Source organism: Carcharodon carcharias, chromosome 8, assembly GCF_017639515.1.
Source record: "Carcharodon carcharias isolate sCarCar2 chromosome 8, sCarCar2.pri, whole genome shotgun sequence".
NCBI lineage: Eukaryota > Metazoa > Chordata > Chondrichthyes > Lamniformes > Lamnidae > Carcharodon > Carcharodon carcharias.
The window spans coordinates 69,519,009-69,543,013 of NC_054474.1; the positions used below are offsets into that span (position 1 = coordinate 69,519,009).

General features: G+C 41.0%; 1 protein-coding gene across 1 annotated transcript in view; it reads left to right on the plus strand.

The window, feature by feature from the left end:
• The window catches only part of emx3 (empty spiracles homeobox 3), a 134,430-nt gene extending 130,788 nt beyond the window's left edge, over nt 1–3,642 (plus strand). Inside the window, exon 3 of the mRNA XM_041193845.1 lies at nt 3,196–3,642. Coding sequence (XP_041049779.1) covers nt 3,196–3,360 — 165 coding nt within the window. The 3' untranslated portion in view covers nt 3,361–3,642. The remainder of the gene's footprint in view (nt 1–3,195) is intronic.
• Nucleotides 3,643–24,005: the final 20,363 nt, after the last annotated feature.

The window sequence follows — 24,005 nt, forward strand, 5'->3', positions numbered from 1 at the left end:
TGCTTCATTTTGCTTTGCTTTTAATCATTTAACCCACTTGCTGCCAGGTTACTTTGCAGTTTGCAGTGTAACAGCAATGCTTGCTACTGGAAGGAAGTAGAATGAGATTCCTCTTTGAAAACCCTTTGCTTCCTTGCATCTTGCTTCATTTGGGAAGGTGAGCTTCATGAAGCCACAAACTCCTCTGCTGCAACCATCATCAGGGTGAGTACTAGCCAGGGAGCATGAATGGTTTGGCTTAGATCTCTCTCAGAGATCAAACATTCCGTTTGTGTAGGGTAAGCCTATTGAAGGAGGGAACCTATATCATCACTCTATATTAACGAATAATCTCACAAGTTTCCTAAATTCAGAAAGGATATCTGAGGAATGCAAAGCTAATAGCATAATTGTTAATTGAAAAAGGGTCAAAAGACATACCTGGACTTAAAGAGCAGTACTTTTAGGAAAAGGTTTAGCAATAATTCTAAGATCTCTTGTGTGCGAGCACTTTGGACAAACATATTAAAAAATTGCAACATTGAATCAGAAAAGTAAAAACACTTTTAACTTGATGTTTTGGAACCGCTTTGGAGGCTTTTTGAAAATATTACGGATGTGTGAACTAGGGAAATCCAATTGATGTTATATGTTTTGAATTTGAGAAAGCTTTTGACAACATTCCAAATTAACAACCAATAGTTTAAGAGTCACAGAATGGGAGTTAGAGTTATCACAGGATAAAGAATTGGTTTGAAAATGAGGTGTTAGAGCTGGGGAATTTTCAGGGTAGAAAGAAATTACAGGTGGAGATCCTTACTGTTTTTTATATGCCTCATTGGCTTTAATTGGAGTACCATAAACAAAATTTCCAAGTTTGTAAATGATAAGAGTGAAGGCAGAGCAAGAAGTAAGGAATGATACATGAGATGTAAAAGGAGTTGGACCTTTTAGGCACTTAAAACAACTGGTATCAGAGGGAGTTCAATGTAGATAAACATAGTTAGTAATGGGGTGAGAAACCAAAAGAGAGAGATTGTGTAAATGAAGCCATGGAAGACTTTACTAATCAGGAGAGAGATGAAGGGTTTACAATGGATAAACCTATGGAAGCTGCATTAAAAGGTAAGCCAGGTTCTGTGCAGTATTTGCAACGATAAAGATAGTGTACAAGTCAAATCATTGCTGTATTAGTAGTGGACAAACTCCACCTTATTCAGTCCTAGAAACCTAGGGCAGAATTTTGCCCTTGATGGGTGGGCAGGCGGGCCTCACTGGCTCGGCGGTGAGCGAGCAGCTGATTGCCGCCACCGAAATGGGCCCTGTCGCCATTTTGAGTGTGCGGGCCACCAGATGTGAAGCACTGTGCGCTTCCTGTGTGGAGGGAGGGATTCCCCAACTGTCAGAGTGCGCTCGAAAAGATCACACAGCTACCTGAGACTAAGTGCTGTCTCAAGGGGAGCACTGAAAGTTTTATAAACTTACAAAATAGAAAAATAAAAAAATTATTAACATGTCCCCCTCATGCGACAATGTCACACGAGATGGGACATGTTAATAAATATCACAGAAACTTTATTAAAGTTTTTTAAAACAGACATGAAACCTCATCCCGCCGGTGAATGAGGTTTCATGTTTTTTCTCCTTCCCGCTGGGGCTCCTGGCCTGTCTGCCAGCCTTAAGGTTGGACGGGCAGGGCCTTTAATTGGCTTAATTATCTTGTCAATGACCTCAGTTGGCCATTGACAGGTCGGTGGGCGGACAGCTGATTTTGCTGTCCACCCGCCTTCCTGAATATTCAAGTGGGGCGGGATGATGTCAGAGGTTCCCCCAGACGTCATCGCGTGTCATTTTTCCGTTGGTGAGCGGGCTCTGCCCCCCCCCCCCAACTTGCCAACGGAAAAATTCTGGCCCTAATCACCTAAAGGGCTTCATTGTCTTTGAGCAACACAGATTGTTCCAATTATTAGAAATTTAATTAATGAGGACAGCTTAAGGAAATTAGGTCCACTTTCTTTGGAAAAGAGATATGAAATCATCTTAATTTAAGTTTTGAAGATTACAAAGGGAACAGAGTTCTCCAATAGTACAATCTTCAAACACCAGGGGCAGATTTTCTGCCTGTCTGGCGGCATGGACCCGATCGGCACCCGCGATTGGGTCTGCACCGCCATTTTACGCGGGCAGCCAATTAAGACCCGCCCAGCGCACTTCCAACTCCCCTGAATAGTGGGAGCGTGCGGGCTGCGGCAGGTGTGCACAGACCACCAGGTCAAATGGCGACCTGGCAGTCTGTTTAAAGGAAGGCCTGGCAGCCTCCTGTAGGCTGCTCACAATGGCCACTTCCAGATCACACCGCAGGGGGTCAGCTGGAGGGAAGGACAGAGGACCAGTGCAGGCTGCAGGGTAGGCCAGCAGGGGGCCAATGTGCCCCTCGCTTTTCTGATGACTGCCTTGCTGCCCTCCTTGAGGTGGTGGCAGCACGGCGGGAGGTGTTGGTCACCCAGGATGGGATGAGGAGGCCACCCCACATGATGAAACGTGCCTGGGAGGAGGTGGCGGAGGTGATAAGCTCCCGCAATGTGGTGCAGCGCACCTGGATCCAGTGCCGTAAGCACTTCAACAATTAGTTGCGCTCTGGAAGGGTGAGTACCATGTTGGCATTGGGCATTTAACCCAGCAGGTAACCTTAACCTTTGAGGCCCCCCCTCCCCAAGTCTTACTGTCGTGACTGCATTGAATCATGTTGGGCATTTCTCGTATGCTAAGTGGGCAAGCAGATAGTGCCCATGCTTAGATCAGCCTCAGCGGTTGATGAGTTCTCTCCTGCACTTTGTGTTACTCTTAGTCACTCATGACTAGTCTGGGGGCAACCTGCAGGAGATGCAGCTAGGCGCACACCCAGAACTCCAACACATGTCCTATTCATGGTGATGAGATTGTGGAAGGGGAGCCTCAAGGGGAGAATCATCCGCTGCACGTAGTTGCTATGGGAGCAAAGACCGTGTGTTTCCTAAAGTGATGTACGCAGAATGTGTTCGAGGTGGCCGTTGGGGGAGGGTTGGGAGCAGGCGTCCTATCTTTGTGTGACTGATCAGCAGTAGTGGGGAGAGGAGGCACTGGAGGCCTGACATGGCCACTGTGGTTGGGGTGCGGTGTGGACGTGTAGAGTCCATGTGCAAATTGCTGCAACAAATGGTCTTCTCTGTTTTTCAGGAGAAGAATGCTCACAATGCGTCTGAGCGTTCAAGGACTGGAGGCGGCCAGGCTCATCTGATGATGTTAAGCCACTTCAAACATGAGGCCCTGGAGCTTGAGAGGTGCCATGTGCCCAGGTCAACTGGCGTCAGTGAGGCTGGGGTGGAATGGCCGGGCATTTGAGGCCACTAGTGAGATCCGCTGTGTCCTCCCAACATCCATAGCACTGATGATTGTTTGATTTGTTATTGTTGCAACATGGCTCACTCACTGACTGATAGAGTCAGAGGTATGGATCATAGACAAAGGTCCTTTGTCCCTTTGAGGATGCACAGGTCAAGCATCTTCCTAAGTCTTCTGATCCCATTTCCCAGCACTATGCCCATTGCCTTGTAGGTCATGGCATCACAACTGCACATCCAAAAACTTATTGCATGTTAGGAGGGTTTCTGCGTCCACCTCCCTTTCAGGCAGTGCGCTCCACATTCGCAACACACTCTGTGTGCAAAAGTTGCTCATCACATTACCTGTCAACCTCATGCCCCTTACCTTAAATCTTTGCCTCCTGGTTACTCACCCTTCCACCAAGGGGAAAGAATCCTTTCTGTCAACCTAATCAATGCCCCTCATAATTTTATAAACCTCAATAATCTCACCCCTCAATCTCCTCTGCTCCAGGAGAAATAACCTCAGTCTATGCTATGTCTCCTTATAAGTCAAACTCTCCAGCCCAGCCAACATCGTGGTCAACAACCTCTGCACTCTCTCCACTCCAATTGCATCCCTCCCGTGAAACGTGTTTCACAACAGCTTGCAGAACTATAGCTGTGACCTAGGCAGTGTTTTCTGCACTTGGAACGTTACCTCCCTGATCCTATATTCTATTCCTTGGCTAATAAAGGTAAGTATGGCATTTATCTTCTTAAACACTTTATGTACCTGTCCTGCTACCTTAAAGGGCCTGTCGACATGCACAGTAAGGTCCCTCTGATCCTCCTTACTTTCCATGGTCCTACTATTCATTGTGTATTCCCATACCTTGTTTGTCCTGCCCAAGTGCGTCACCTCACACTTATCCACATAACATTCCATTTGGCATTCCTTAAGCCATCTGACCAACCCGCCTGTATCTGCCTGTAATGTAAGGGTAAACCTCACTATTAGCCACCCCACCAATATTCATGTCCGTAGGTTCTGGAAGGTTGAGCGCATAATGAGCCAGGGGGAAAGGGATGAAGTGTGTCCCTGCGTCTCTTCTGCCCCAGGAGATAAAAGTAAAAAATTAGGAAGTTAGGAGTAAGATAAATCAAACAGAATTTTTTTACCTTCAGGGTTCCAGAAAGTTGGGTAAGTTGCCAAGGAAACTGGAGTGAACAATACAAATGTGTTCAAGAGATAATTTGATGGGTTTTTGGAACGAGGAAGAGCTGAGAGGAATAATGTAAAGATGTATAGGTGTAATTTATCAGTAAAAAATTATCTATGAGTTTATGACTACAGGGGCCCAGAAGAAGCATCTTCAGTGCTACAGTATCAAGAACTTGTGCCAATCTATTTAAACATTAACAACCACAGAAAAATAAAGCATTTTAAATACAAATCTACCAGTAAACTTACTATGAACACTGCAAAAAAATTTACCAGTGACAATCCCAGCCCACTGCAAGAATTTTAACCAGGATAGTCCCAGCACACTGCCGGTATTTCAACCAGGATAATGTCAGCACACTGCCGGTATTTCAACCAGGATAATGTCAGCACACTGCAGGTATTCTAACAGGGATAATCCCAGCACACTACAGTTATTTTAACCAGGATAATCCCAGCACACTGCAGTTATTTTAACCAGGATAATCCCAGCACACTGCAGTTATTTTAAGCAGAATAATCCTAGCACACCACAGGTATTTTAACTAGGATAACCCCAGCACAATGCAAGTATTTTAACCAGCACACTGCAGGTATTGTAACTGGGATATTCCAAACACTGCAGGTATTTAAACCATGATATGCCCAGCACACTGCAGGTATTTTAACCAGAATAATCCCTGCACATTGCAGGTATTTTAACCAGAATACTCCCAGCGCACTGCAGGAATTTAAACTAGAATAACCCCAGCAACCCCCGGTTTATTTTTACCAGAATCATTCCAGCACACTGCAGGTATTTTAACTAGAAAAATGCCAGCACACTGCAGGTATCTTAACCAGAATAATACCAGCATTCTGCAGGAATTTTAACCAGAATAATCCCAGCACACTGCAGGTATTAATACTGGGAGAATCCCAGAACAAAACAGGTATGTTTACCAGGATACTCCCAGCACACTGCACGTATTTTAACCGGAATACTCGCAGCACACTGCAGGAATTTTAACCAGAATAATCGCAGCACACTGCAGATATTTTTAGTGGGATAAACCCAGCATACTGCAGGTATTTTAAGCAGAATAGCCTCAGTACACGGCAGGTACTTTAACCAGAATAATCCCAGCACACTGCAGGTATTTTAACCAGAATAATCCCAACACAGTGCAGGTATTTTAACCAGGATAGTCCCAGCAAACTGCAGGTATTTTAACCAGAATAATCCCAGCACACCACAGGTATTTTAATCAGAATAATCCCAGCACATTGCAGGCATTTTAGCCAGGTTAATGCCAGAACTATGCACGTATTTTAACCAGTATAATTCCACCAAACCTCAGGTATGTGAACCAGAATAATCCCAGCACTTTGCAGGTATTTTATCCAGAATAATCCCAGCACACTGCAGTTATTTTAACCAGAAGAATCCCAACACACTACAGGTATTTTAGCCAGATTAATGCCAGAACTCTGCAAGTAATTTAACCAGAATAATCCCAGCAATCTTCAGGTATGTGAACCAGAATAATCCCAGCACATTGCAGGAATTTTAACCGAAGAATCCCAGCACACTGCAGGTATTTTAACCAGAATAATCGCAGCACACTGCAGATATTTTTAGTGGGATAATCCCAGCACACTACAAATATTTTAAGCAGAATAGCCTCAGCACACGGCAGGTCATTTAACCAGAATAATCCCAGCACACTGCAGGTATTTTAACCAGGACAATCCCAGCAAACTGCAGGTATTTTAACCAGAAAAATCTCAGCACTCCACATGTACTTTAATCAGAATAATCCCAGCACAATGCATGTATTTTAACCAGAATAATCGCAGCACACTGCAGATATTTTTAGTGGGATAATCCCAGCACACTGCAAGAATTTTAAGCAGAATAGCCTCAGCACACGGCAGGTCATTTAACCAGAATAATCCCAGCACACTGCAGGAATGTTAACCAGGATAATCCCAGCATACTGCAGGTATTTTAAGCAGAATAGCCTCAGTACACGGCAGGTACTTTAACCAGAATAATCCCAGCACACTGCAGGTAATTTAACCAGAATAATCTCAGCACTCCACAAGTATTTTAATCAGAATAATCGCAGCACATTGCAGGCATTTTCACGATCTTAATCCCAGATCTCTGCAAATACTTTAACCAGAATAATCCCAGCAAACTTCAGGTATGTGAACCAGAATAATCCCAGCACATTGCAGGAATTTTAACCGAAGAATCCCAGCACACTGCAGGTATTTTAACCAGAATAATTGCAGCACACTGCAGATATTTTTAGTGGGATAATCCCAGCACACTACAAGTATTTTAAGCAGAATAGCCTCAGCACACGGCAGGTCATTTAACCAGAATAATCCCAGCACACTGCAGGTATTTTAACCAGGACAATCCCAGCAAACTGCAGGTATTTTAACCAGAAAAATCTCAGCACTCCACATGTATTTTAATCAGAATAATCCCAGCACACTGCAGCTATTTTAACCAGGACAATCCCAGTAAAATGCAAGTACCTTCACCAGAACAATCTCAGCACTCCACATGTATTTTAATCAGAATAATCCCAGCACAATGCATGTATTTTAATCAGAATACTCCCAGCACACTACAGGTATTTTAACTAGAATAATCTGAGCAAACTGCAGGTATTTTAACCAGAAAAATCTCAGCACTCCACATGTACTTTAATCAGAATAATCCCAGCACAATGCATGTATTTTAACCAGAATAATCGCAGCACACTGCAGATATTTTTAGTGGGATAATCCCAGCACACTGCAAGAATTTTAAGCAGAATAGCCTCAGCACACGGCAGGTCATTTAACCAGAATAATCCCAGCACACTGCAGGAATGTTAACCAGGATAATCCCAGCATACTGCAGGTATTTTAAGCAGAATAGCCTCAGTACACGGCAGGTACTTTAACCAGAATAATCCCAGCACACTGCAGGTAATTTAACCAGAATAATCTCAGCACTCCACAAGTATTTTAATCAGAATAATCGCAGCACATTGCAGGCATTTTCACGATCTTAATCCCAGATCTCTGCAAATACTTTAACCAGAATAATCCCAGCAAACTTCAGGTATGTGAACCAGAATAATCCCAGCACATTGCAGGAATTTTAACCGAAGAATCCCAGCACACTGCAGGTATTTTAACCAGAATAATTGCAGCACACTGCAGATATTTTTAGTGGGATAATCCCAGCACACTACAAGTATTTTAAGCAGAATAGCCTCAGCACACGGCAGGTCATTTAACCAGAATAATCCCAGCACACTGCAGGTATTTTAACCAGGACAATCCCAGCAAACTGCAGGTATTTTAACCAGAAAAATCTCAGCACTCCACATGTATTTTAATCAGAATAATCCCAGCACACTGCAGCTATTTTAACCAGGACAATCCCAGTAAAATGCAAGTACCTTCACCAGAACAATCTCAGCACTCCACATGTATTTTAATCAGAATAATCCCAGCACAATGCATGTATTTTAATCAGAATACTCCCAGCACACTACAGGTATTTTAACTAGAATAATCTGAGCACACTGCAGGTATTTTAACCAAATAATCCCAGCACACTGCAGGTATTTTAACCAGAATAATCCCAGCATACTGCAGGTATTTTAATCAGAATAATCCCAGCACACTGCAGGTAATTTAACCAGAATAATCCCAACACACTGCAGGAATATTAACCAGGATATACCAGCAAACTGCAGGTATTTTAACCAGAATAATCCCAGCACTCCACACGTATTTTAATCAGAATAATCCAAGCACACTGCAGGATTTTTACTGGGATAATCTCGGGACATTGTAGATAATTTAACCACAATAATCCCAGCACACTGCAAGTATTTTAGCAAGAAGATCCCAGCACAATGCAGGTACTTTAACCAGAATAATCCCAACACACTGCAGATATTTTAACCAGGATAATTCCAGCAAATTGCAGTTATTTTAACCAGAATAATCCCAGCAAACTTCAGGTATGTGAACCAGAATACTCTCAGCACACTGCAGGTATTAATACTGGGAGAATCACAGCACACAACAGCTATGTTAACTATGATAATCCCAGCACACTGCAGCTATTTTAACCAGAATTATCCTAGCATTCTGCAGGGATCTTAACCAGAATAATCCCAACACACGGCAATATTAATACATGGAGAATCACAGCACACAAGAGGTATGTTAACTAGGATAATCCCAGCACACTGCAGATATATTAACCAGAATAATCCCAGTATTCTGCAGGGATTTTAACCAGAATAATCCCAACACACTGCAATATTAATACTGGGAGAATCACAGCACAAAACAGGTATGTTAACCAGGATAATCCCAGCACACTGCAGGTATTTTAACCAGAATAATCCCAGCACACTGCAGGTATTTTAACCAGAATAATCCCAACACACTGCAGGTATTTTAATCAGAATAATCCAAGCACACTGCCGATATTTCTACCGATTTAATCTGAGGATATTGTAGATATTTCAATCACAATATTCCCAGCACACTGCAGGTAGTTTAACCAGAATAATCCCAGCAGACTGCAGGTATTTTAACCTGAAAATTCCAGCACACTGCAGGTATTTTAACCAGAATAATCCCAACACACTGCAGGTATGTTAACCAGGATAATCCCAGCACATTGCAGGAATTTTAACCAGAATAATCCCAGCAGATAGGTATTTTATCCAGAATAATTCCAGTTCACATCAGGTATTTTAACCAGAATAATCCCAGCACACTACAGGTATTTTAGCCAGATTAATGCCAGAACTCTGCAAGTAATTTAACCAGAATAATCCCAGCAATCTTCAGGTATGTGAACCAGAATAATCCCAGCAATCTTCAGGTATGTGAACCAGAATAATCCCAGCACATTGCAGGAATTTTAACTGAAGAATCCCAGCACACTGCAGGTATTTTAACCAGAATAATCGCAGCACATTGCAGATACTTTTAGTGGGATAATCCCAGCACACTACAAATATTTTAAGCAGAATAGCCTCAGCACACGGCAGGTCATTTAACCAGAATAATCCCAGCACACTGCAGGTATTTTAACCAGGACAATCCCAGCAAACTGCAGGTATTTTAACCAGAAAAATCTCAGCACTCCACATGTATTTTAATCAGAATAATCCCAGCACAATGCATGTATTTTAACCAGAATAATCGCAGCACACTGCAGATATTTTTAGTGGGATAATCCCAGCACACTGCAAGAATTTTAAGCAGAATAGCCTCAGCACACGGCAGGTCATTTAACCAGAATAATCCCAGCACACTGCAGGTATGTTAACCAGGATAATCCCAGCATACTGCAGGTATTTTAAGCAGAATAGCCTCAGTACACGGCAGGTACTTTAACCAGAATAATCCCAGCACACTGCAGGTAATTTAACCAGAATAATCTCAGCACTCCACAGGTATTTTAATCAGAATAATCGCAGCCCATTGCAGGCATTTTCACGATCTTAATCCCAGATCTCTGCAAATACTTTAACCAGAATAATCCCAGCAAACTTCAGGTATGTGAACCAGAATAATCCCAGCACATTGCAGGAATTTTAACCGAAGAATCCCAGCACACTGCAGGTATTTTAACCAGAATAATCGCAGCACACTGCAGATATTTTTAGTGGGATAATCCCAGCACATTACAAGTATTTTAAGCAGAATAGCCTCAGCACACTGCAGGTCATTTAACCAGAATAATCCCAGCACACTGCAGGTATTTTAACCAGGACAATCCCAGCAAACTGCAGGTATTTTAACCAGAAAAATCTCAGCACTCCACATGTATTTTAATCAGAATAATCCCAGCACACTGCAGCTATTTTAACCAGGACAATCCCAGTAAAATGCAAGTACCTTCACCAGAACAATCTCAGCACTCCACATGTATTTTAATCAGAATAATCCCAGCACAATGCATGTATTTTAATCAGAATACTCCCAGCACACTACAGGTATTTTAACTAGAATAATCTGAGCACACTGCAGGTATTTTAACCAAATAATCCCAGCACACTGCAGGTATTTTAACCAGAATAATCTGAGCACACTGCAGGTATTTTAACCAGAATAATCCCAGCATACTGCAGGTATTTTAATCAGAATAATCCCAGCACACTGCAGGTAATTTAACCAGAATAATCTCAGCACTCCACAGGTATTTTAATTAGAATAATCCCAGCACACTGCAGGCATTTTCACCATCTTAATCCCAGATCTCTGCAAATATTTTAGCCAGAATAATCCCAGCAAACTTCAGGTATGTGAACCAGAATTGTCCCAGCGCACTGCAGGAATTTAAACTAGAATAATAGCAGCAAACCCCTGTTTTTTTTTTTACCAGACTCATTTCAGCACACTGCAGGTAGTTTAATCAGAATAATACCAGCACACTGCAGGTATTTTAACCAGAATAATACCAGCATTCTGCAGGGATTTTAGCTAGAATAATCGCAAGACACTGCAGCTACTTTTACCAGGATAATCCCAGGACACTGCAGGTCTATTAAACAGAATAATCCCAGCACACTGCAGGTATTTTAACCAGAGTAATCCCAACACACTGCAGTTATTTTAAGCAGGACAATCCCAGTAAATTGCAGGTATCTTAACCAGAACAATCTCAGCACTCTACAAGTATTTTAATCAGAATAATCCCAGCACATTGCAGGCATTTTAACTAGATTAATCCCAGAACTCTGCAAGTATTTTAATCAGAATGATCCAGGCAAATTCAGGTATGTGAACAAGAATAATCCCAGCACACTGCAGGTATTTTAAGCAGAAAAATGCCAGCACACTGCAGGTATCTTAACCCGAATAATACCAGCATTCTGCAGGAATTTTAACCAGAATAATCCCAGCACACTGCAGGTATTAATACTGGGAGAATCCCAGCACAAAACAGGTATGTTTACCAGGATAATCCCAGCACAATGTATGTATTTTAACCAGAATACTCGCAGCACACTGCAGGAATTTTAACCAGAATAATCGCAGCACACTGCAGATATTTTTAGTGGGATAATCCCAGCACACTGCAGGTATTTTAAGCAGAATAGCCTCAGCACATGGCAGGTACTTTAACCAGAATAATCCCAGCACACTGCAGGTATTTTAACCAGGACAATCCCAGCAAACTGCAGGTATTTTAACCAGAAAGATCTCAGCACTCCACATGTATTTTAATCAGAATAATCCCAGCACAATGCATGTATTTTAATCAGAAAACTCCCAGCACACTACAGGTATTTTCACCAGAATAATCTGAGCACACTGCAGGTATATTAACCAAATAATCCCAGCACAGTACAGGTATTTTAACCAGAATAATCCCAGCACACTGCAGGTATTTTAAGCAGAATAATCCCATCATACTGCAGGTATTTTAATCAGAATAATACCAGCACAATGCAGGTATTTTAACCAGAATAATCCCAGCACACTGCAGGTATATTAACCAAATAATACCAGCACACTGCAGGTATTTTAACCAGAATAATCCCAGCACACTGCAGGTATTTTAACCAGAATAATCCCAGCATACAGCAGGTATTTTAATCAGAATAATGCCAGCACACTGCAGGTAATTTAACCAGAATAATCTCAGCACTCCACAGGTATTTTAATCAGAATAATCGCAGCACATTGCAGGCATTTTAATGATCTTAATCCCAGATCTCTGCAAATACTTTAACCAGAATAATCCCAGCAAACTTCAGGTATGTGAACCAGAATAATCCCAGCACATTGCAGGAATTTTAACCAGAAGAATCCCAGCACACTGCAGACATTTTAACCAGAATAATCGCAGCACACTGCAGATATTTTTAGTGGGATAATCCCAGCACACTGCAAGTATTTTAAGCAGAATAGCCTCAGCACAAGGCAGGTACTTTAACCAGAATAATCCCAGCACACTGCAGGTATTTTAACCAGGACAATCCCAGCAAACTGCAGGTATTTTAACCAGAAAAATCTCAGCACTCCACATGTATTTTAATCAGAATAATCCCAGCACACTGAAGCTATTTTAACCAGGACAATCCCAGTAAAATGCAAGTACCTTCACCAGAACAATCTCAGCACTCGACATGTATTTTAATCAGAATAATCCCAGCACAATGCATGTATTTTAATCAGAATACTCCCAGCACACTACAGGTATTTTAAACAGAATAATCTGAGCACACTGCAGGTATTTTAACCAAATAATCCCAGCACACTACAGGTATTTTAACCAGAATAATCTGAGCACACTGCAGGTATTTTAACCAAATAATCCCAGCACACTGCAGGTATCTTAACCAGAATAATCCCAGCACACTGCAGGTAATTTAACCAGAATAATCCCAGCATACTGCAGGTATTTTAATCAGAATAATCCCAGCGCACTGCAGGTAATTTAACCAGAATAATCTCAGCACACTGCAGGTAATTTAACCAGAATAATCCCAGCATACTGCAGGTATTTTAATTAGAACAATCCCAGCACACTGCAGGCATTTTCACGATCTTAATCCCAGATCTCTGCAAATATTGTAACCAGAATAATCCCAGCAAACTTCAGGTATGTGAACCAGAATTGTCCCAGCGCACTGCAGGAATTTAAACTAGAATAATAGCAGCAAACCCCTGTTTTTTTTTACCAGATTCATTCCAGCACACTGCAGGTAGTTTAACCAGAATAATACCAGCACACTGCAGGTATTTTAACCAGAATAATACCAGCATTCTGCAGGGATTTTAGCTAGAATAATCGCAAGACACTGCAGCTACTTTTACCAGGATAATCCCAGGACACTGCAGGTCTATTAAACAGAATAATCCCAGAACACTGCAGGTAATTTAACCAGAATAATCCCAACACATTGCAGTTATTTTAAGCAGGACAATCCCAGCAAATTGCAGGTATCTTAACCAGAACAATCTCAGTACTCTACAGGTATTTTAATCAGAATAATCCCAGCACATTACAGGCATTTTAACTAGATTAATCCCAGAACTCTGCAAGTATTTTAATCAGAATAATCCAGGCAAATTCAGGTATGTGAACCAGAATAATCCCAGCACAATTCAGGTATTTTAACCAGAATAATCCCAGTACACTGCAGGAAAAAAACAGGAATAACCCCAGCAAACCCCAGGTATTTTAACCAGAATCATTCCAGCACTCTGCAGGTATTTCAACCAGAACAATCCCAACACACTGCTGATATTTTTACCAGAATAATCCCAGCATACTGCAGGTTTTTAAATCAGAATAATCCCAGCACACTGCAGGTATTTTTACGGGGATAATCTCAGGACATTGTAGATATTTTAACCACGATAATCCCAGCACACTGCAGGTATTTAAACCAGAAAATCCCAGCACACTGCAGGTATTTTAATCAGAATACGCCCAACACACTGCAGGTATTAATACTGGGAGAATCACAGCACACAACAGGTATGTTGACGAGGATAATCCCAGAACACTGCAGGTATTTTAACCAGAATAATCCTAGCATTCTGCAGGGATTTTAACCAGAATAATCCCAACACACTGCAATATTAATACTGGGAGAATCACAGCACACAACAGGTATGTTAACCTGAAAATCCCAGCACACTGCAGGTATTTTAACCAGAATAATCCCAACACACTGCAGGTATGTTAACCAGGATAATCCCAGCACATTGCAGGAATTTTAACCAGAATAATCCCAGCAGATAGCAGGTATTTTATCCAGAATAATTCCAGTTCACATCAGGTATTTTAACCAGAATAATCCCAGAACACTGCAGGTATTTTAACCAGAATAATCCCAACACAGTGCAGGTATTTTAACCAGGATAGTCCCAGCAAACTGCAGGTATTTTAACCAGAATAATCCCAGCACTCCACACGTATTTTAATCAGAATATTCCCAGCACACTGCAGGTAATATAACCAGAAAATCCCAGCAGACGCAGGTATTTTAACCTGAAAATCCCAGCACACTGCAGGTATTTTAACCAGTACAATCCCAACACACTGCAGGTATTTTAACCAGGATAATCCCAGCAAAGTGCAGGTATTTTAACGAGAATAATCCCAGCACTCCACACGTATTTTAATCAGAATAATCCCAGCACACTGCAGGTTTTTTAATGAGAAAATGCAAGCACACTGCAGGTATTTTAATCAGAATAATCCCAACACACTGCAGGTATTTTAACCTGGATAATCCCAGCAAATTGCAATTATTTTAACCAGAATAATCCCAGCACTCCACAGGTATTTTAATCAGAATAATAACAGTAAACTTCAGGTATGTGAACCATAATAATCCCAGCACATTGCAGGTATTTTAACCAGCATACTCCCAGCACACTGCAGGTATTAATACCAGGAGAATTATAGCGCACAATAGGTATCTTAACCAGGCTTATCCCAGCACCCTGCAGATATTTTAACCAGAATAGTCCCAGCACACTGCAGGTATTAATACTGGGAGAATCACAGCACACAACAGCTATGTTAACTATGATAATCCCAGCACACTGCAGCTATTTTAAGCAGAATAATCCTAGCATTCTGCAGGGATCTTAACCAGAATAATCCCAACACACTGCAATATTAATACTGGGAGAATCACAGCACACAACAGGTATGTTAACCAGGATAATCCCAGCACACTGCAGGTATTTTAACCAGAATAATCCTAGCATTCTGCAGGGATTTTAACCAGAATAATCCCAACACACTGCAATATTAATACTGGGAGAATTACAGCATAAAACAGGTATGTTAACCAGGATAATCCCAGCACACTGCAGGTATTTTAACCTGATTAATCCCAGCTCACTGCAGGTTTTTTATCCCGAATACGCCCAGCACACTGCAGGTATTAATACTGGGAGAATCACAGCACACAACAGGTATGTTGACGAGGATAATCCCAGCACACTGCAGGTATTTTAACCAGAATAATACTAGCATTCTGCAGGGATTTTAACCAGAATATCCCAACACACTGCAATATTAATACTGGGAGAATCACAGCACACAACAGTTATGTTAACTAGGATAATCCCAGCACACTGCAGTTATTTTAACCAGAATAATCCCAGCAGAGTGCGGGTATTTTATCCAGAATAATTCCAGCACACATCAGGTATTTTAACCAGAAGAATCCCAGCACACTGCAGGTATTATAACCAGAATAATCCCTATACACTGCAGGTACTTTAATCAGAATAATCCAAGCACACTGCAGGTATTTTTACCGGGATAATCTCAGGACATTGTAGATATTTTAACCACAATAATCCCAACCATCTGCAGGTATTTAAACAGAATAATCCCAGCACACTGCAGGTATTTTAACCTGAAAATCCCATCACACTGCAGGTATTTTAACCAGAATAATCCCAACACACTGCAGGAATATTAGCCAGGATATACCAGCAAACTGCAGGTATTTTAACCAGAATAATCCCAGCACTCCACACGTATTTTAATCAGAATTATCGAAAAACACTGCAGGATTTTTACTGGGATAATCTCGGGATATTGTAGATAATTTAACCACAATAATCCCAGCAGACTGCAAGTATTTTAACCTGAATACTCGCAGCACACTGCAGGTATTTTAGCAAGAAGATCCCAGCACAATGCAGGTATTTTAACCAGAATAATCCCAACACACTGCAGATATTTTAACCAGGATAATCCCAGCAAACTGCAGTTATTTTAACCAGAATAATCCCAGCAAACTTCAGGTATGTGAACCAGAATAATCCCAGCACATTGCAGGTATTTTAACCAGAATACTCCCAGCGTACTGCAGGTATTAATAATGGGAGAATCACAGCACACAACAGGTATGTTAACCAGGATAATCCCAGCACACTGCAGGTATTTTAACCAGAATACTCTCAGCACACTGCAGGTATTAATACTGGGAGAATCACAGCACACAACAGCTGTGTTAACTATGATAATCCCAGCACACTGCAGCTATTTTAACCAGAATAATCTTAGCATTCTGCAGGGATCTTAACCAGAATAATCCCAACACACTGCAATATTAATACATGGAGAATCACAGCACACAACAGGTATGTTAACTAGGATAATCCCAGCACACTGCATGTATTTTAACCAGAATAATCCTAGCATTCTGCAAGGATTTTAACCAGAATAATCCCAACACACTGCAATATTAATACTGGGAGAATCACAGCACAAAACAGGTATGTTAACCAGGATAATCCCAGCACACTGCAGGTATTTTAATCAGAATAATCCAAGCACACCTCAGGTATTTTTAGCGGTATAATCTCAGGACATTGTAGATATTTTAACCACAATAATCCCAGCACACTGCTGGTATTTTAAGCAGAATAATCCCAGCACACTGCAGGTATTTTAACAAGAAAATCCCAGCACACTGCAGGGATTTTGAACAGAATAATCCCAACACACTGCAGGTATTTTAACCAGAATAATCCCAACACACTGCAGGTATTTTAACCATGATAATCCCAGCACATTGCAGGTATTTTAACCAGAATAATGCCAACACACTGCAGGTATTTTAACCAGGATAATCCCATGACACTGCATGCATTTTAACCAGAATAATCCCAGCAAACTTCAGGTATGTGAACCAGAATAATCCCAGCACACTGCAGGTATTTTAACAAGAAAATCCCAGCACACTGCAGGTATTTTGACCAGAATAATCCCAACACACTGCAGGTATTTTAACCTGAATAATCCCAACACACTGCAGGTATTTTAACCATGATAATCCCAGCACATTGCAGGTATTTTAACCAGAATAATGCCAACACACTGCAGGTATTTTAACCAGGATAATCCCATGACACTGCATGCATTTTAACCAGAATAATCCCAGCAAACTTCAGGTATGTGAACCAGAATAATCCCAGCACATTGCAGGTATTTTAACCAGAATAATCCCAGCACACTGCCCGTATTTTATCCAGAATAATCCCAACACACAACAGGTATGTTAACCAGGATAATCCCAGCACACTGCAGGTATTTTAACCAGAATACACCCAGCACACTGCAGGTATTAATACTGGGAGAATCACAGCACACAACAGGTATGTTAACGAGGATAATCCCAGCACTTTGCAGGTATTTTAACCAGAATAATCCTAGCATTCTGCAGGGATTTTAACCAGAATAATCCCAACACACTGCAATATTAATACTGGGAGAATTACAGCATAAAACAGGTATGTTAACCAGGATAATCCCAGCACACTGCAGGTATTTTAACCTGATTAATCCCAGCTCACTGCAGGTTTTTTATCCCGAATACGCCCAGCACACTGCAGGTATTAATACTGGGAGAATCACAGCACACAACAGTTATGTTGACGAGGATAATCACAGCACACTGCAGGTATTTTAACCAGAATAATACTAGCATTCTGCAGGGATTTTAACCAGAATATCCCAACACACTGCAATATTAATACTGGGAGAATCACAGCAGACAACAGTTATGTTAACTAGGATAATCCCAGCACACTGCAGTTATTTTAACCAGAATAATCCCAGCAGAGTGCGGGTATTTTATCCAGAATAATTCCAGCACACATCAGGTATTTTAACCAGAATAATCCCAGCACACTGCAGGTATTATAACCAGAATAATCCCTATACACTGCAGGTACTTTAATCAGAATAATCCAAGCACACTGCAGGTATTTTTACCGGGATAATCTCAGGACATTGTAGATATTTTAACCACAATAATCCCAACCATCTGCAGGTATTTAAACAGAATAATCCCAGCACACTGCAGGTATTTTAACCTGAAAATCCCATCACACTGCAGGTATTTTAACCAGAATAATCCCAACACACTGCAGGAATATTAGCCAGGATATACCAGCAAACTGCAGGTATTTTAACCAGAATAATCCCAGCACTCCACACGTATTTTAATCAGAATTATCGAAAAACACTGCAGGATTTTTACTGGGATAATCTCGGAATATTGTAGATAATTTAACCACAATAATCCCAGCAGACTGCAAGTATTTTAACCTGAATACTCCCAGCACACTGCAGGTATTTTAGCAAGAAGATCCCAGCACAATGCAGGTATTTTAACCAGAATAATCCCAACACACTGCAGATATTTTAACCAGGATAATCCCAGCAAACTTCAGGTATGTGAACCAGAATAATCCCAGCACATTGCAGGTATTTTAACCAGAATACTCCCAGCGTACTGCAGGTATTAATACTGGGAGAATCACAGCACACAACAGGTATGTTAACCAGGATAATCCCAGCACACTGCAGGTATTTTAACCAAAATACTCTCAGCACACTGCAGGTATTAATACTGGGAGAATCACAGCACACAACAGCTATGTTAACTATGATAATCCCAGCACACTGCAGCTATTTTAACCAGAATAATCCTAGCATTCTGCAGGGATTTTAATCAGAATAATCCCAACACACTGCAATATTAATACATGGAGAATCACAGCACACAACAGGTATGTTAACCAGGATAATCCCAGCACATTGCAGGTAATATAACCAGAAAATCCCAGCACACAGCAGGTATTTTAACCAGAATAATCCCAACACAGTGCAGGTATTTTAACCAGGATAATCCCAGCACACTGCAAGTATTTTAACCAGAATAATCCCAGCACTCCACAGTTATTTTAATCAGAATAATCCGAGCACATTGCAAGCATTTTAGCCAGATTAATGCCAGAAGTATGCACGTATTTTAACCAGTATAATCCCAGCACACAGCAGGTATTTTAACCTGAATAATGCCAGCACACTGCAGGTACTTTAACAAGAAAACCCCAGCACACTGCCGGTATATTAACCAGAATAATCCCAACACACTGCAGATATTTTAGCAGATTAATGCCAGAAACCTGCAAGTAATTTAACCAGAATAATCCCAGCACACTGCCGGTATTTTATCCAGAATAATCCCAACACACAACAGGTATGTTAACCAGGATAATCCCAGCACACTTCAGGTATTTTAACCAGAATACACCCAGCACACTGCAGGTATTAATACTGGGAGAATCACAGCACACAACAGGTATGTTAACGAGGATAATCCTAGCACACTGCAGGTATTTTAACCAGAATAATCTTAGCATTCTGCAGGGATTTTAACCAGAATAATCCCAACACACTGCAATATTAATACTGGGAGAATCACAGCATAAAACAGGTATGTTAACCAGGATAATCCCAGCACACTGCAGGTATTTTAACCTGATTAATCCCAGCTCACTGCAGGTTTTTTATCCCGAATACGCCCAGCACACTGCAGGTATTAATACTGGGAGAATCACAGCACACAACAGGTATGTTGACGAGGATAATCCCAGCACACTGCAGGTATTTTAACCAGAATAATCCCAACACACTGCAGGTATTTTAATCAGAATAATCCAAGCACACTGCAGTTATTTTTATGGGATAATCTCAGGACATTGTAGATATTTTAACCACAATAATCCCAACCATCTGCAGGTATTTAAACAGAATAATCCCAGCATACTGCAAGTATTTTAACCTGAAAATCCCAGCACACTGCAGGTATTTTAACCAGAATAATCCCAACACACTGCAGGAATATTAGCCAGGATATACCAGCAAACTGCAGGTATTTTAACCAGAATAATCCCAGCACTCCACACGTATTTTAATCAGAATTATCGAAGCACACTGCAGGATTTTTACTGGGATAATCTCGGGATATTGTAGATAATTTAACCACAATAATCCCAGCAGACTGCAAGTATTTTAACCTGAATACTCCCAGCACACTGCAGGTATTTTAGCAAGAAGATCCCAGCACAATGCAGGTATTTTAACCAGAATAATCCCAACACACTGCAGGTATTTTAACCAGGATAATCCCATGACACTGCATGCATTTTAACCAGAATAATCCCAGCAAACTTCAGGTATGCGAACCAGAATAATCCCAGCACATTGCAGGTATTTTAACCAGAATACTCCCAGCACACTGCTGGTATTTTAAGCAGAATAATCCCAGCACACTGCAGGTATTTTAACAAGAAAATCCCAGCACACTGCAGGTATTTTGACCAGAATAATCCCAACAAACTGCAGGTATTTTAACCAGAATAATCCCAACACACTGCAGGTATTTTAACCATGATAATCCCAGCACATTGCAGGTATTTTAACCAGAATAATGCCAACACACTGCAGGTATTTTAACCAGGATAATCCCATGACACTGCATGCATTTTAACCAGAATAATCCCAGCAAACTTCAGGTATGTGAACCAGAATAATCCCAGCACACTGCAGGTATTTTAACAAGAAAATCCCAGCACACTGCAGGTATTTTAACCAGAATAATCCCAACACACTGCAGGTATTTTAACCTGAATAATCCCAAAACACTGCAGGTATTTTAACCTTGATAATCCCAGCACACTGCAGGTATTTTAACCAGAATAATCCCAACACACTGCAGGTATTTTAACCAGGATAATCCCATCACACTGCATGCATTTTAACCAGAATAATCCCAGCAAACTTCAGGTATGTGAACCAGAATAATCCCAGCACATTGCAGGTATTTTAACCAGAATACTCCCAGCGCACTGCAGGTATTAATACTGGGAGAATCACAGCACACAACAGGTATGTTAACCAGGATAATCCCAGCACGCTGCAGGGATTTTAACCAGAACAATCCCAACACACTGCAATATTAATACTGGGAGAATCACAGCACACAACAGGTATGTTAACCAGAATAATCCCAGCACATTGCAGGTATTTTAACCAGAATATTCCCAGCACTCTGCAGGTAGTTTAACCAGAATAAACCCAGCAGACTGCAGGTATTTTAACCTGAAAATCCCAGCACACTGCAGGTATTTTAACCAGTATAATCCTAACACACTGCAGGTATTTTAACCAGTATATTCCCAGCAAAGTGCAGGCATTTTAACGAGAATAATCCCAGCACTCCACACGTATTTTAATCAGAATTATCGAAGCACACTGCAGGATTTTTACTGGGATAATCTCGGGATATTGTAGATAATTTAACCACAATAATCCCAGCAGACTGCAAGTATTTTAACCTGAATACTCCCAGCACACTGCAGGTATTTTAGCAAGAAGATCCCAGCACAATGCAGGTATTTTAACCAGAATAATCCCAACACACTGCAGGTATTTTAACCAGGATAATCCCATGACACTGCATGCATTTTAACCAGAATAATCCCAGCAAACTTCAGGTATGTGAACCAGAATAATCCCAGCACATTGCAGGTATTTTAACCAGAATACTCCCAGCACACTGCTGGTATTTTAAGCAGAATAATCCCAGCACACTGCAGGTATTTTAACAAGAAAATCCCAGCACACTGCAGGTATTTTGACCAGAATAATCCCAACAAACTGCAGGTATTTTAACCAGAATAATCCCAACACACTGCAGGTATTTTAACCATGATAATCCCAGCACATTGCAGGTATTTTAACCAGAATAATGCCAACACACTGCAGGTATTTTAACCAGGATAATCCCATGACACTGCATGCATTTTAACCAGAATAATCCCAGCAAACTTCAGGTATGTGAACCAGAATAATCCCAGCACACTGCAGGTATTTTAACAAGAAAATCCCAGCACACTGCAGGTATTTTGACCAGAATAATCCCAACACACTGCAGGTATTTTAACCTGAATAATCCCAAAACACTGCAGGTATTTTAACCTTGATAATCCCAGCACATTGCAGGTATTTTAACCAGAATAATGCCAACACACTGCAGGTATTTTAACCAGGATAATCCCATGACACTGCATGCATTTTAACCAGAATAATCCCAGCAAACTTCAGGTATGTGAACCAGAATAATCCCAGCACATTGCAGGTATTTTAACCAGAATACTCCCAGCGCACTGCAGGTATTAATACTGGGAGAATCACAGCACACAAGAGTTATGTTAACCAGGATAATCCCAGCACGCTGCAGGTATTTTAACCAGAATAATCCCAACACACTGCAATATTAATACTGGGAGAATCACAGCACAAAACAGGTATGTTAACCAGCATAATCCCAGCACACTGCAGGTATTTTAACCAGAATATTCCCAGCACTCTGCAGGTAGTTTAACCAGAATAAACCCAGCAGACTGCAGGTATTTTAACCTGAAAATCCCAGCACACTGCAGGTATTTTAACCAGTATAATCCTAACACACTGCAGGTATTTTAACCAGTATATTCCCAGCAAAGTGCAGGCATTTTAACGAGAATAATCCCAGCACTCCACACGTATTTTAATCAGAATAATCCCAGCACACTGCAGGTTTTTTAATGAGAAAATGCCAGCACACTGCAGGTATTTTAACCAGAATAATCCCAACACACTGCAGGTATTTTAACCAGGATAATCCCAGCAAATTTCAGTTATTTTAACCAGAATAATCCTAGCACTCCACAGGTATTTTAATCAGAATAATCACAGTAAACTTCAGGTATGTGAACCATAATAATCCCAGCACATTGCAGGTATTTTAACCAGCATACTCACAGCACACTGCAGGTATTAATACCAGGAGAATTATAGTGCACAACAGGTATCTTAACCAGGATTATCCCAGCACGCTGCAGATATTTTAACCAGAATAGTCCCAGCACACTGCAGGTGTTAATACTGGGAGAATCACAGCACACAACAGCTATGTTAACTATGATAATCCCAGCACACTGCAGGTATTTTAAGCAGAATAATCCTAGCATTCTGCAGGGATTTTAACCAGAATAATCCCAACACACTGCAATATTAATACTGGGAGAATCACAGCACAAAACAGTTATGTTAACCAGGATAATCCCAGCACACTGCAGGTATTTTATGCAGAATAATCCCAGCACACTGCAGGTATTTTAACCAGAATAATCCCAACACACTGCAGGTATTTTAATCAGAATAATCCAAGCATACTGCCGATATTTCTACCGATTTAATCTGAGGATATTGTAGATATTTCAATCACAATATTCCCAGCACACTGCAGGTATTTTAACCTGAAAAATCCCAGCACACTGCAGGTATTTTAACCAGAATAATCCCAACACACTGCAGGTATTTTAACCAGGATAACCCCAGCAAACGGCAGTTATTTTAACCAGAATAATCCCAGCACTCCACGGGTATTTTAATCAGAATAATCACAGTAAACTTCAGGTATGTGAACCATAATAATCCCAGCACATTGCAGGTATTTTAAACAGCATAGTCGCTGCACACTGCAGGTATTAATACCAGGAGAATTATAGCGCACAACAGGTATCTTAACCAGGATTATCCCAGCACCCTGCAG